The 14,464-nt window shown below is 44.2% G+C and overlaps 1 protein-coding gene across 1 annotated transcript in view; it reads left to right on the top strand.

Moving 5' to 3' along the window:
- The window catches only part of PKHD1 (PKHD1 ciliary IPT domain containing fibrocystin/polyductin), a 426,555-nt gene that overhangs the window by 148,361 nt on the left and 263,730 nt on the right, over window positions 1-14,464 (top strand). Inside the window, exon 36 of the mRNA XM_030870494.2 lies at window positions 6,859-7,071. Coding sequence (XP_030726354.2) covers window positions 6,859-7,071 — 213 coding nt within the window. The remainder of the gene's footprint in view (window positions 1-6,858; window positions 7,072-14,464) is intronic.

Raw genomic sequence — 14,464 nt, 5'->3', positions numbered from 1 at the left:
TGTCTGGCCACATTGACTGGGCCTGTCCTGAGTATGGTATTTTTAGTTAGATGCAGTTGTCTCTCCTACAAGGGAAATACGAGCTGATGAAAACGATTCCTCCCTATTGTTCATGGCTCTGAGTCATTGATTTTATTTCCGATATGTTTTCTCCTCCACGTTGCCCACTTGACTAGCAGTGCCAGGCTAATTAAGGAATTAGTATGTGGCATCCATTCGGGGCGGTGTGTGATTCTTTTCTTGCATCCTGTGAACAGTTTTGCAAACACTTTGTGCTTCATATTTTCTTTTTTTAATCAGGCAGAGACCTTACAATTAAAATACCATTAAAGTGATTCTGGCAAGTATTGCAATAAGCATGTTTTTTAATTAAAGGAAGAACAGGGGGATGCATAAGCAGCATCGGCTAAAGGGGAGAATTGCATTTGGTATCTGTTTTAATTGAAATGAAAATAGAGTTGAGTAAAGCGGCAGTAGCCTGTGCGTGTGCGGCTCACTCCTAGGTTGCTAGGCTGAGGTGTTCTGTGCTGGATTAATTAGTAGCCAGCCAGAAAGTCCATTGCCTCTGCCCCAATCCTTAAAGCCTGATTTATGCCTCACCTCCCCCATGAATATGTGAGGGCCCAGGCATTTATTTCCGGAGCTGCTAGTGGATAAGATTATGGAGTGTGCACTGAGCTCTTGGGGGATCTCATTTGCCAGCCAAATTGATTTTCCGCCTCTCTGGCCGGGGACAAGCCCACCTCAAAGCTTCCAGGCTCTGCTCCAGTGGATCAGGCAAAAGCCTAATCCGGATCTGACCAACAAAGGAAGCTCTGTGCATCCCCATCAGAACGCAGGCTCCGGGCTGTGGCTGCCTTCCCTGAATGCTAGCCTTCTCTTCCTCACCTTCTCCTGACACCCACCTCCACAGCAACACGGTGCTGTAGGTACAGTAGGGTGTAGCACAGCGCCCCAACTCCGTGTAGTCACTGAGTCTGCCCTTCTCAATCCAGGCAGAGCAGGACCCGTGCGTCCTGAATGGACGATCATCTCTAATTCTCCAGGGAAAGGGAATTCCACAGGCTCCCCCTGGGGAATTGCTGGAAAGGTAACAAAATACAGGATGCTAAACTTTTTAAGGAATTATTCAGAGTTGACACAAAAGGCTGAATGGAGGCTCAGCCGCATAGATAAGTAAATTGGATAACTTACATCTGAGAATTTAGGTTCAAGCTTTGAATAAAGGAAGGATCTAGTTTGGTGATGCAGATTGATCTAATGAATTGGGGGTCATCAGATCTCTCCCTGCATCTTGCCTTCGTTCATCTCTGGCTTTCCGTCTGCTTAAAATGGAAGTCACTACCCCCGAGTTCATTTCATCACCTGGCATGTACGTCCTAATCAAGTACACTCTTGCTCTGCACCCTTTTCCCCCAGATCCTCCTCAAAATGACACTAAGTATTTGCCATCATCATCTACCAGTTTCCCCAGTTCTTAAAGCTCTTCCAGGAACCCACCCCAACCTTCTGATTCTTCTCCTAATTCACCTGTTTCTTTGACTCACATGCAAAAATCTTTCTACTTCCTCTCCTGAGTCTAGTCTTTAAATACTATTTGACAGTCTTGTCTCTCTTGTGTTCTCACTCTACGTGTCCGTCTAGGAAGACCTCATTCACTTCTGTAACTTCAACTTCTATTTATTCCACACGTATTTAATGACCACTTTCCCAGCTCCCTGTATGCCTGGCACTGTTCTAAGCACAGGGGCTGCAGCTGTGAATGAAATAGACCACAATTCTTGCTCTTATGGAGTTTATTTCCATAAGGAAAACAATCAAGTCAGCAAGTTGTATTTTTTGTTAGATTTTCTGAGCAGCATGGAGAAAAATGCAGCAGGGAAGGTGGACAGGGAGCTGGGTTGTGGTTTGGTGGTGGTTGGGGGGACTTGCACACAGTGAGGGCAAAGACTGTGAGTCAGGGGACTAAGAGGGTCACGGAGGCAGAGGATTGTGAGCCGGGGAGAGCAGAGGGAGAGGGGGCCATGAAGGGCCAGGGCTGCAGGGTTTGGTGGGCTTTGACTCTGTGTGTGTTGGGAACCGGTGGAGAATTTCCGGCAGAGAGGTGATGTGATAAAGTTTACATTAAACAAATCACAGTGACTGTTGTTTTAAGAGTAGACCCTGGGGTGGGGACAGGGGCAGAAGAAAAGAGCTGAGTTAAGAGGCTTTTAGAGTTACCTGGGGATGAGATGAGGGTGACTTAGACCCCAGTGATAGGAGTGGAGGTGGTGAGAAGGGGTTGGATCACAGGGATATTTTGAAGGAAGAATGCACAAAATTCCCTGGAGCTTTGGTTGTGGTGTGAGAGAGAGTGAACGCTGACTCTTTCAAACAAAGCAAAGGACTTTCAAACTTTCAAACTGAGCAAAGAGGGGATGGAGTCGCCATTTATGGAAAAGGGAAGGACTGTGGGGCAAGACGAGGAGCTCACTTTTTGGACGTGCTAAGCTGGGAAACCTTTGAGACATCCAGGTGGAGATGTCAAGTAGCAGTTGGGGCGATGAGCCTTGAGCTGAGGGCGGAGGTGGGCCTTAGGGATTTAAATCTGGGAGTTATCAGCGATGAGCATATGATGGGGTTTAAAACTTTAAGACAAGGTGAGAAAAAAAGTGATCAAGGGACTGAGTCTTGTGACATTCCAAGTGTCAGTGGTTGGGACAAGCAGGAGGAATCAGGCAGAGGAGGTCAGGAGGGAAGGCTCAGGAGGTGGGAGGCCATCCAGGAGGGCACAGTGCTCGGTGGGCGAGGGGAAGGAGTATCAAGAAAGGAGTGAACAAGTATGTTAGATGCTGCTGGCTGCTCCGGAAAGGTGAGCACTGAGCATCCCGCCTTGGATTCAGCAATGTGGTTGTCATTTGTGACCTCAACAGGACCAGTTTTGGTGGAGTGGCCGGGAAAAGGCACAGCTGGGGAGGGTTCCAAAGAGACTAGAGGGAAAAAACTGGGATAGAAGGTATACCCAGTTCTTTTGAGGAGTATTCTTGTAAGGTAAAGTACTTATACTCTAAATGTTTTCTGTAAGGGGGAAAATAGCTAGAACTGTGTATTTGTTTTTCTTTAAAACACACACACACATACAACAGAATCATTTTGCGGTTATTACAGAGGATGGCTGATTGTACGGTTGGCCCAAAGCAGGTTTTGATGTACTTTGCAAACATTAGCTAGCTGCTAAAAGTCTCTTTTACTTCCCTTTAAAAGAAATAAAAGAGATGTTTAATGGGAAGAAGTGATTACATGTAAAAAGTTGTGTTCATTTATTTATTTTGAAGGGGAAGTAACAATAATGATGGTTGATTGATTTTTATAAAATTACCCAAGGTCACTCGTGGGACATACTCAGCTTTCATGAACAATCATAACAAGCAATGTAAGGGTCACAGCCAAAGGCTGATTTCAGCCCTGCTCTTTATTTCAGCTTTCAGAAATGGGGTTGAGCTCTATAAAGTGCAGAAATAAAGTCCTCCCACTGCCCTCCCATACTCAAATAACTATCCTTTAAAGCAGCCTGCTGTATATAAACTTTCTGTTCTTCCACACCAAGGAACTTTCGCCTTGGTTATCACGTATCAACCAAAATTAGCTGAATTCCGCATCAAACTCTCTTCCTTTCCCTAGATTTCTTACACGTACCTGCCACTGATAAAGTAAGGAGGAAAGGCTTTTTAGCAGGGAAGAGCGATTACTGCATTAACTAATTAGTCCTATTTATAGTACTCTTGACAACACAGGTCATTCATGTTTTGGGGCTGAGCTTTTCTCCCTTCATTAGCGTCATAATTAGTTCCTGTCAGTAAATGACATTTTCAGATTTCTACCAGTTTGCTTCAGTGTATTTAATATTTTGCTTGATGGTATAAGGGACAAAACCCAGGTTATAAATGTACCCACTAATCCTTGTAGTCTGCCTCAAATCCTTTTCAGAATGAGGCGAGGTATATCTACATTAACAAAATTAAAATAAACCACATATAAACAAGCCATAGGCAAAGCTACTTAAGTTAACACGTGTTTTTCCTTAAAAGTAACTATGATAAATAATGAAATTAATGAAATACTTAATGGAAATTAATTTCCTAATTAATGAAAAAGCTACTTGGGAGGGTTTGCAAAGTGGAGAGAGCGTGAGTGCCTCTGTCAGGTGGTCTGGTTCTAATGCTCGCTCTGCCTCCCCCAGCTCACTGTCTGCTCTGAAATATGGAGCGTGACATCGACCTCCTGGGCTTGTTTGGAAGGTCATTTCAAACAACATAGCTAAAGGTACTGGCATATGGTAGGTGCTTAATACATGTCAGCTCCCTTGCTTTCCCATAATCTCGTTTGAATTCCTGACTGTGCAGGTAATCCCTTCCTCAAGTGGTATTCAAAGTTCCCTGCAGGGTAGGTGGTGATATTCAAAGTTCTCTGCAGGGTAGGTGGTGGCGAGAGAACGTGAGGTCCCTGTCTCCATCAGTGTCAAATGCACACTTGACTGCATCTTTGCAGATGCAGATGCCAAATGTTCTAGAGCTGGAAGGAGCCTCAGCGAACGAACGAACAATTCTGTTCTGCACATCGCCAAGGGGCAAACAGACCATCCCTCAGCAGTGAGTGGGACAGATTTGGAAACTGAGTAGTCCGAGGCCCAGCAATTTTGTGAGACTTACTGAGGGTCATTCAGAGGTCAGTAGCAGAGGGGATAGGAACCTGATCCAATATCCTGTCTCCATCACTGGTTCATCTCGGTTCAGATTCAGATTTCCTGACTGTTCATAATGGTGGGATCCATTGCCCAGCCCATGGTCCACCAGTTGAAGATAATTAGTTGAGACATTAATGACACATGGCTGTGAGTGAAAAAGTTCTAGTGAACTCAAGAAGGTGGCCTGTACCACAGGTCACGTTTCTTCCCTCTTGTTCACAGCAGGATGCGTGATATGATTGCATTTCTAATGATTATTCTTGTCATCGTGATGACAATGGAAGGGAAAATTAAGGTCAGAATTGCCAGCAGGCCCTTTGGAAGTCTGGTGAGCAGACAGGTGCCACTCAAGCATCAAGCCTCTAGGTCACTAAAGGAGAGTTGCTTCTTGGGTCGATTACCTTAGACTGTGATCTCTACGCCATATTTGAAAAGGGACGTCAGGACAACGGAGAGTGAGGTGTTGGAAGGAGGTGGTCTAGTAGGGCTCTTACACCACTGCATTCAGTGTCTACTAGGTCAGACCCAGGACCAGGGATCTATAAGCATCATTTCAAGAAATCTCACCACAAATCTCTGAGGGAAGAGTTCTAGCCATGGACAATTTGTAGATGGTGAAACTGGATACCCACAGGGACGTGTTATTCTAAAATGTGGCTGAAAGGAAAGAGCACTTCAAGAGGTTGAATCTAAGTAAACACTCTGTGACTGTTATTGATGGTGTGTGGCTCGGGCTTTAGGATCAAAGATAAAGGAGCCAAGGAAAGCTGAAGAGAATGTTAGAACAGAAGGTCAGGGGAGGAGTGGCCTCCATCTGTATTGGTCACTATCTCTGTACTAAGATGGAGATAACAGAAACGACTCGTCTTGGCCTTTTTCTTCGCTCCCTCTCATTCCTCCAGCACGTGTTTAAGTACAAAACAACAATCCAACTCAAGGATTTGGTACCTTGGATTCAGGACTCCATTTAGCAGATGGAGTCTCTGCTCTTCACTGGCCCTCACCATGACCCTCCTTCTTCCTGTGGGATCTACCTTTTGAGCCACTTCTGCCACTTGCCTCGCCCGCATTCCGGGCTTACCTTTAGCTCATTGAGACAATGTGTGGACTTACTGATTCAATGTCATAACAGTATCCTTTCTGAGAAAATGGGAGTGAGTATGTGTGTGTTTGTGTGTGTGTGTGTGTGTGTGTGTGTGTGTGTGTCTATAAGGAAATTCAGGTACTTAAAACAGATACTCTAAAAGGATATAACCATTTATTCATTTATTCAGCAATTATATATTGAGTGCCAACCTTCTGCCAGTCACTGTTCTAGACACTGGGAATGTAGAAGTGGACAAGGCAGATAAGTGCCCTCATGAAGCATGCATTCCTGGGGGGCGGGAGGGCAGACAGTAAACATGTAAATATATGGTATGTCTGATGCTAAGCGTTATGAAGGAAAATATACGTGGGTAAGGGGCCAAGGCATGCTATTTTCTCCAGCCTGGGGAGGGAGATTTGCTTGCTCCAGGTTTCCTTTTGAAGCCTGGGTACATGACGCAGTTGATGGTAGGATAAGACACCATGTTTGACAGTCCCACTCAACTCTATTCAATGGAGCAGAACAGTTCCTTGTGGAAATCAGTGTCTGTTGTCCAAAGAAAAGGATAATAGATGTTGGTCAGCTAAAGTGCTAAAAATTTCATAGTGCCTCCTAATTACACTTCCTTTTACTGTAATTCTTATAATTTTGGCATATTTTCTTCTATTCCTATTTCCTATTTACTGTTTCCCAGTTTTTTTAACCTTAATTTTCTAAGCTGCTGTTACATGGTAAAAACGGTGACCTTCTCGTTTCTTATTTAACCAGTCCTAAATTTCTAGGCATTTAGGTTATTTTCATTAAAAATATTACAAATAAAGCTGCTGTGAATTGTGATAGCTATCCTAAGCTAGATTAGTAATATAGTGCTTCTGCTTCTGGGTGTCTGATCCACTCAACTGTGCTTCTAGAAGAGAAGGCAAGATAAAATGAGTCTCAATTTCAGCAGAAGCACATAAACGAAGGGGATTTCATCAGACATTGGAACTGTCAAAAGGAAGTGAGCCTCATTCTCCCAGAGACTGACTGTCTTCTCTTTGGCTATTAGGAGGAAAGCTGATTTTCCTGGACCCAGGACCCATCGAGCTCAGAGCACACTCCATCCTTGTTTCTGATGGTGGAGAGCTCAGGATTGGATCCGAGGACAAGCCCTTCCAAGGCAAAGCTCAGATCAAACTCTACGGGAGTTCCCACTCTACCCCCTTCTTTCCGTATGGAGTCAAGTTCCTGGCTGTGAGGAATGGAACTCTTTCCCTGCATGGTGAGTGAGGCAGTTGACCAGAGGAACTGAGGTAGAGCTGTGTGTGTCTAGCCAAGGTGCAGACAATGGGGAAAATGATAAAACTACTTCTGTCTCTTTGGCTGTTAGTCGCAGAGGCAACAAAGTCAATTACGGCATGAGCACTGTTTCCTTAAATAAGGCATATTGACTGTGATGATGCTCACGGCAGAGTGTACTGTGGTTCTCAGTTATTTGCCCCCCTTTCTGTCACCTCTGCCCACTGTCAGGTGACTTTCAGTGCCTCCCTGTGGGTGGACCATACTTCCCTGTCCCGCTGAGAGTGGGCTTAGCCTTGGACTTGCTTTGGTCAATGGAATGTGAGCAGAAATTGATGTACTGCATGGCCAAGCAGAAGTTTTGAGAGCCATTGTGATACTTTGGTCATTTTTCTCTTTTCCTTCTGCTTGAGAATAGCCCATCCCCCATAGGGATAGGGGCAGCTCCTTAAGCTTGGGCAGAGCTGCATACTGCTCCTATGTATGTGTGTGAGGAATAAACCTTTGTTGTCATGAACCACTGAGACTTGTGTTTGCAGCTGCAGTTTAACCTAGTGAAAACCAACCAATATGGTTACTTACTGTTACTTAGCCTACACCCATGGCTGTGTACACTGGTGGCAGCCCAAAGCAGAGACAACTTCACTTTGTTGTTGTTGCTGTTTTCACCCCCCTGGGAACAGGGTTCAGTTAGAGTTCTACCTAGAATTTTGTTACAGGTGGGTTGGTGTTTATGGATTCCTGGGAAAAAATAGGAATTAGACTATAATGTGTTTCTGCTACAATTTCGTTTGCCTTTTTATAACTTCATCCCACTTTGCAAAATGGACATTTTTATTTTCCTTGAGATTCAGGAAATTACTAAACGTGCGAGAATAATCCTTAGTATCAACTAGAAAATGTAAGTATAACATGATGAGCTTGGAGTGTCTTTCAGTGGATGCTTGTATACATTTGATTACATAGCACGAGCCAAAGTCAGATCAAAAATGTGGGCACCAGATAGTAGCCCGATCTCCAGAAAATGTGACATTCTCTACATTGGAATTTCTGTGCTGACGTAGCAAAATAAGACCCTGCCACCTATCACAGAGTAGTTATTCTAGGCATGGCATGTGGCTATGCTGAGGAATCACCCTTCTTGCTCCATTAAGGCTCTGTCCATCACAAATTGTGGCCCTCAATCATTGTCTACTAAAAGCCCTCTTTTGCCTTTTTTGGCTTACTATGAGAGGAAGTGAGATCTTATCATCAAGCATTTATTTATTTTTTTTATTTTTGCGGTACGCGGGCCTCTCACTGTTGTGGCCTCTCCCGTTGCGGAGCACAGGCCCCGGACACGCAGGCTCAGCGGCCATGGCTCACGGGCCCAGCCGCTCCGCGGCATGTGGGATCTTCCCGGACCGGGTCATGAACCCATGTCCCCTGCCTCAGCAGGCGGACTCTCAACCACTGCGCCACCAGGGAAGCCCCATCAAGCATTTATTAAGTGTTGACCATGGACCAGCCAGAGTGATACACACTGGGGATAAATTTTGTAAGGATTAAAAAACCCACAATTATCTAGACTGAAATTCAAAATACCTAAAATATTGATTCTTGTATTCTACTTCTAAGGAGGACCTTTTTCTTCCTGTATCCCTCATCAAGCACTTATATCGATCTTGTAACCCAGGATCCATGAGGGGCTTCTGTCTATTCACAGGTCAGCGATGGTCTTCAAGTGTTTGCTATAGTCTAACAGCCAGTTAGGTCACCAACCCAATGTGCTGCTGTTTACCATTGAGAAAACACAGCTGGAGAACAAGAGGGCACAGATCAGTGTTTCAACCAGCCCATAGGCCGTCTGAAGAATCCTGCAGCTCAACAGGGATCCTCTGGTTTGAGAGCCACTGTCCTCTAAGATGCAGATGGCACAGCTCTTGCTCGAAATGGAAATTCACCTGAAGAAGAATGAAACTCTCCTCATTCTTTTACTCGGCTTCTTTCATTCCAGCCCCTTTTTCTCCTCACATTCTATTATGAAGGATCAGCAAAAGAGTTTACAAATATACCTTTACGTGCTTGTATTGTAAATGTACCCTGTGCTCCTAACCTTTGTGTTTTAACAGATGTCAAGTTAAGAAAATCCCTGGGACCACTGCTTATAATTAAGATGGGGCAATTAAAGCAAAGTAGATAACTTCTAATGTGTTCTGAGAATTCTGGAAGTTACAAGTGTTGCTACTTTATCCTGGTGATGTTACTGGATACTGAGAGCGCAGATACCTCCTCTCCCCTGCTTCCCTCGTTTCTGTCTTCTCCCCTCCACCTCCTCTCCCAACACTCTTCCTCTCCCTCCACCTCTCCTTTCCTGTATTCCCAGGACTAGGGTGTCATCAATGGCTGTTTTACCCATTTCCCCACAGCCCTGTCAATATAGGCCTGAGTAGAATCTCTCATGAACCACAGAGCTTGCACATTGAACACAGGCGAAATCAAGCTGTTTTCCTCATTGAGGTGATGCTGCCGCATCTCATCCATTTGAAAGAAATAGTATGTAGGAAAGAGCTTAGCCATTGGGTGAGAGGGATTCCCTTCTGCCTTCTCTAGCAGGGAACCCCAGTCACAGCCTGAGGTCCATCAATCCTCTCCCTTCTCTCTCCCTCACCACCTGAGGTCTCAAACAGTCTTCCCCTCTGGCGGCGTGGTGGTATATCACGGTTGAAATCGTTACATAATTTCACTGGCCTTTTCCCAGGGCCAGAGGTGGGTCTAGTGACACTGGGGCTTTAGGGAAAAACTAATTTTCTCTTGCTGTCAAGTATGCAAAACAGTGAGCAACTTGATTCACTGCTTTGCCCCCAGAAGGTCCCTAAAGACCCAACATTCACTCAGCTTCCCAGGATGCTGTAGGGAGGAGATTCACCGACTTTAGTGCATGGAAGCCTCTTCTCAGGAAGATTTTAAAAATAGAGGTTTCTGGACCTCACTTCCAGAGTCTGACTCGGTGGGTTTGGCGTGGGCCCAGGAATGTGCATTTCAGTGGAACCCTCAGGTGATTTGATTCAGGGGGCCCACTGACTACACGTGGAGAAACGCTATTTTTAGTGGTTTATATAAGTTTTGGAGTCAGAAATCAGTCTAGTTCTGCTATTCATCAACTAAGACCTTGGGCAAATCAATCTCTATAAAACCAGGAAAACATAGTTCCTACCTCATAGATTTACCGCTTGTGAACTGCTCCAAAGCATCTGGCACACGGTTAACACTCCAGCACTATTAGTTATGGCTATTCTCGTGATATTTTCCCCCAAAGCAGTGAGTCCCCTGTGCCTATGATCTCATAGTTTCTTTCAGGGGTGAGGGATGGAGGGACTTCTGTTTGGCACGGGTCCATCTCTGTCTGGAGATTTTTCTCCTTATTCATGTTCTTGTCTACCTCTTCATCACAGCAAGAGAGAGGTTTTAGCTTTGGAGGTCGTGAAGGAATGACATTCCTCTTTTTCTGGGTTTGGGAGTGGATGGGGCAGGCTGGGTTCTGAATCTGTGGTGGAGATTAGATGGCTTAGTAAGTTGTCAGCTGCACACTTTGCTATGTTAATATGACTAAAGGGTCGCAGATTCTTCATCAGTGTGGGGTTTGGGGGGCTGTTTTCAATGAGGAAATTTCACTCTTGCTTTTTGCTCCCTACCCTCTGTCTGCCAATACAGGTTCACCACCCCAGACCGAGTGCCAATCACATGTCACTTTCGAGGGGGTCGCTGTCAGCTTGGGCAAGTTGAATTTTTGACAATCTAATTACGGCCCTTGCTTCCACAGTGGGAGTCTGAACAGGATGGTGGGGCTTTTATTGATTGTTCAGAAGGGAAATTTATCAATGTCTCTCACTTCATTTCCAGTTCCTCCCTGAGAAATTTGGCTGACAGTTTCTTAGGAGAAAAAGCCGTCTTCTGGCCTTGAATGGACTTCTGTCTTTGTCCTTTTCAAGAAATTACAAGATCAGGCATTAAATATAAATGGAAGTTTCTGGGAAAAGCGAGAATGTGGGAACGTGGTTGAGGAAAACACTAGTATAATGTTATGAACAGGAGACTTTTGTAGGAATAAATAGGAAAAAAGGAGTTAAAATAAGCAGGTTTAAATACAGTTTGCTTCTCTTCTCAAAGTACCAAATATCTGTATGTAAACTCCATGCTTTTTATGAGTACTGTCTATGGACACTCATATTCTGTTGCTAAAGGGTATCAGGCTGTCTGGAAGCACAATATTGTGTGCATGTAGTTGATACGTGTGTCCTGGGCAGTGGTTTTCCTACCGGGCTCCACAAAATCTGAATGTTTCCTGGGGGAACTTCAGGGGTTCTGCCAACAATGAAGTATTTGAGGATCAAGCTATAAAGGTTTAAATTGCTCAAGTAATTGCTTCATTGCTTTTATCTCTAGCTTAAATTTGTGTTAAAGTAATATTTCATTGGAAGAAAGAGTTCTTTTGCTAAAATAGTGACTAAAAATTACTCAAGTAGCTCATCTTTTTCCTTTTTTTAATTGAAATATAGTTGATTTACAATGCTGTGTTAATTTCTGCTGTACAGTGATTCACCATATATATGTGTGTGTGTATGTGTGTGTGTATATATGTATATATATGTATATGCACACACATTCTTTTTGTATATTCTTTTCTTATGGTTTATGGTTTATCATAGGATATTGAATATAGTTCCCTGTGCTATACAGTAGGACCTTGTTGTTTATCCATCCTATATATAATAGCTTACATCCCTCCTACACTGCTGGTGGGAATGTAAGTTGGTGCAGCCACTATGGAGGTTCCTCAGAAAACTAAAAATAGAATTACCATATGATCCATCCTTCTTATTTTGTGGTCTCTTGGTGCTGGTGCTGGGGCAGGTAGAAGAGGTGAGGCGTGTGCTCGGCAAGTGGAAGATGTGAGACGGGTGATGGGCAGGTAGAAAGATGAGGCAAGAAGGTTGGCCAGCCTTTTACTGAACCATGCAGTTGGATCCTCTGCTGGGCATTGCTGCCTCTCTGGATAATACTGGCTGACTGCTGATTTCTCTCTCCTCGACCACTGGAGTCCTGTAGGAAATCTTCCCACTGTTTTCCAGTGTGGAAGCCCCACCTGGGTTTGCAGTCCCCTTAGCTTCCACCAGAAATTTGGCTCAAGTCAAGCTACCTTCCCCAGAATCCACTTGATCCAGAGGAAACTTATAAATCTTTAGACACCAGAGATGTTCCTCTCAGCACCCTTTCCTCTGTTCTCTCTCTGAGTCTCCTCTCCCCTGCTCAGATAAGCATGGGTAGCCCACACATTTGCTGCATATGCAGACATCCAACCTGGGAAAAAGAAGCCAGTCTCCTTTTCTTGCGGGCAACTGTATGACTGGTACATTTGAAGCCCTTTTTCTTTGCTTAAATGGAGAGAAGTAGCCTCAGATCTCCCTGTATGGGAAGGAGAGGAAAAGGCCATGGCTGTTCACTGAGGCTAATGACTCACCCCCATCTCTGAGAACTTCTTTGAATTTCCTCTCTTGGTTGATCATGTAGCTGGGGGCTGGGGTCTGTCCAGGCATGGCTCAGATGGCGGAGTTAGTTAGCCTCCTTTACATAAGCCCCAAGGGGGCTTCCCTGGTGGTGCAGTGGTTGAGAGTCCGCCTGCCGGTGCAGGGGACATGGGTTCGTGCCCCAGTCCGGGAAGATCCCACATGCCGCGGAGCGGCTGGGCCCGTGAGCCATGGCCGCTGAGCCTGCGTGTCCGGAGCCTGTGCTCCGCAACGGGAGAGGCCACAGCAGTGAGAGGCCCGTGTACCGAAAAAAAAAAAAAAAAAAAAGCCCCAAGGAAATGTCTACCCCCTGTCTGTTTATGGCTCACATACAATGTGGGTGCTTATCATCTTTTGTCCCTGGCCTGGGTCCTCTTGGTGGGTTTGGGGGACTAGAAGTCTATGCTCAACAGTTTGCTACATATGTGAAAGGGTGCTGGAAAAGGATGTTAGGTTGAAAGGGAAAGCAGCTATTGTGTGTGTGTGTGTGGTTTTATTTGATTTAGGGGTGGGAAGAAAGTAAGATCAAAGTGAAAGGAGAAATAGAAGAAGAAGGATAAGAAAAATTAAAAACCTATTCGTTGCTTTCTGTAATCTTAAATTCAAACACACTTCAGTCCAGCACGGCGGTTCTGGTCAGCTGGTATGTTGGGGCAGATGGTAATTACTCAGTCAAGTTAATGCTGGTGAGCGTGGTTCTGGTGGACTTGGAACCCTCAGCATGTAGGATGGCCAGTGACTAATGACTGGTTCTCTATTCAGAGCACCTGAGGATTGGTCCTTAACTATGTGTCTCTGAAAATATAACCAACACCACCAACAAAAGTGAGGCAGAAATTTTCTCTGTTGCCTAACAAGGCTTCAAAAAAAAAATCCAAAATACTATTCTATATGTGCAATAGAAGAAACATATCTGGTAAAATCTCATTGATTCTTAACTGAGATAACTTAGAATTTGTAATTGCTTGATCTGGACAAGAGTGACCTTGGAACAATGGATTAGAAAGGGTTCCTTCCATTCAGAGTATAAAGCACACCTTAAGGAGCTCATTTAAACGCTTTAAAGTGAACATGCTGTTTTTAAGGTCCTTAGCATTTTAGGTGTTTACATGTAAATGTATAATGCTAATTAGAAATGAGTTCTAGCTATCCGATAATACAAGTACAGCAGGAATCCCACTTAGAAACACATTATAAGATACTTTAAGTTTCTATATATACCTGAACATCTTGGCATTCGTCAGGTCTTTTTTGGTGGCAAGTGACAGAAAACCCAATTCGAACAAAAAATAAGGGCACTTATTGCCTCATAAAACTAAAACAACTGGAGGCACAGCTGAGTCCAGGTGCTTCGATGAAGTCATTAGGCCTTTGTTTCTCTGCAGCTCTAGGTTCTGCTTTCTCCTGAACTGGCTTCCTTTACCAATCTGACTCCTAGAGGTAGAAATAGGCCCCTGTGGCTACAGATGAAATAAGGGCTCTTTTCCAATGACTATTTCTGAGCAAATTCCAACATTTCCCCTCATCAAAATTTCACACCCCCTTTGTTTTTCTCGTTTGGCTTTTAACACTGTTTAACATATTATATACAGTTTATTTGTGATATTTATTGTACTTATTCTAGTGTTTTCCTTAGTAGAATGTATGTACCATGAGGGCAGGGATTTTCATGTTTTGTTTTGTTTTTTTTTAATTGACAATATCCTAATCCCTACAACAGTGTCTGGACTCACAGTAGGCTTTCAAGAAGTATATGTTGTGTGAATAACTGAATGAAAAGCTTAAGCAGAAGACTCAGGATTAACTTTGACCCTGTTTGGGTCATAAGCC

Source organism: Globicephala melas, chromosome 11, assembly GCF_963455315.2.
Source record: "Globicephala melas chromosome 11, mGloMel1.2, whole genome shotgun sequence".
Classification (NCBI taxonomy): Eukaryota; Metazoa; Chordata; class Mammalia; order Artiodactyla; family Delphinidae; genus Globicephala; species Globicephala melas.
The sequence above is the reverse complement of the archived record's forward strand: the minus strand, read 5'-3'. Positions and strand labels throughout refer to the sequence as shown.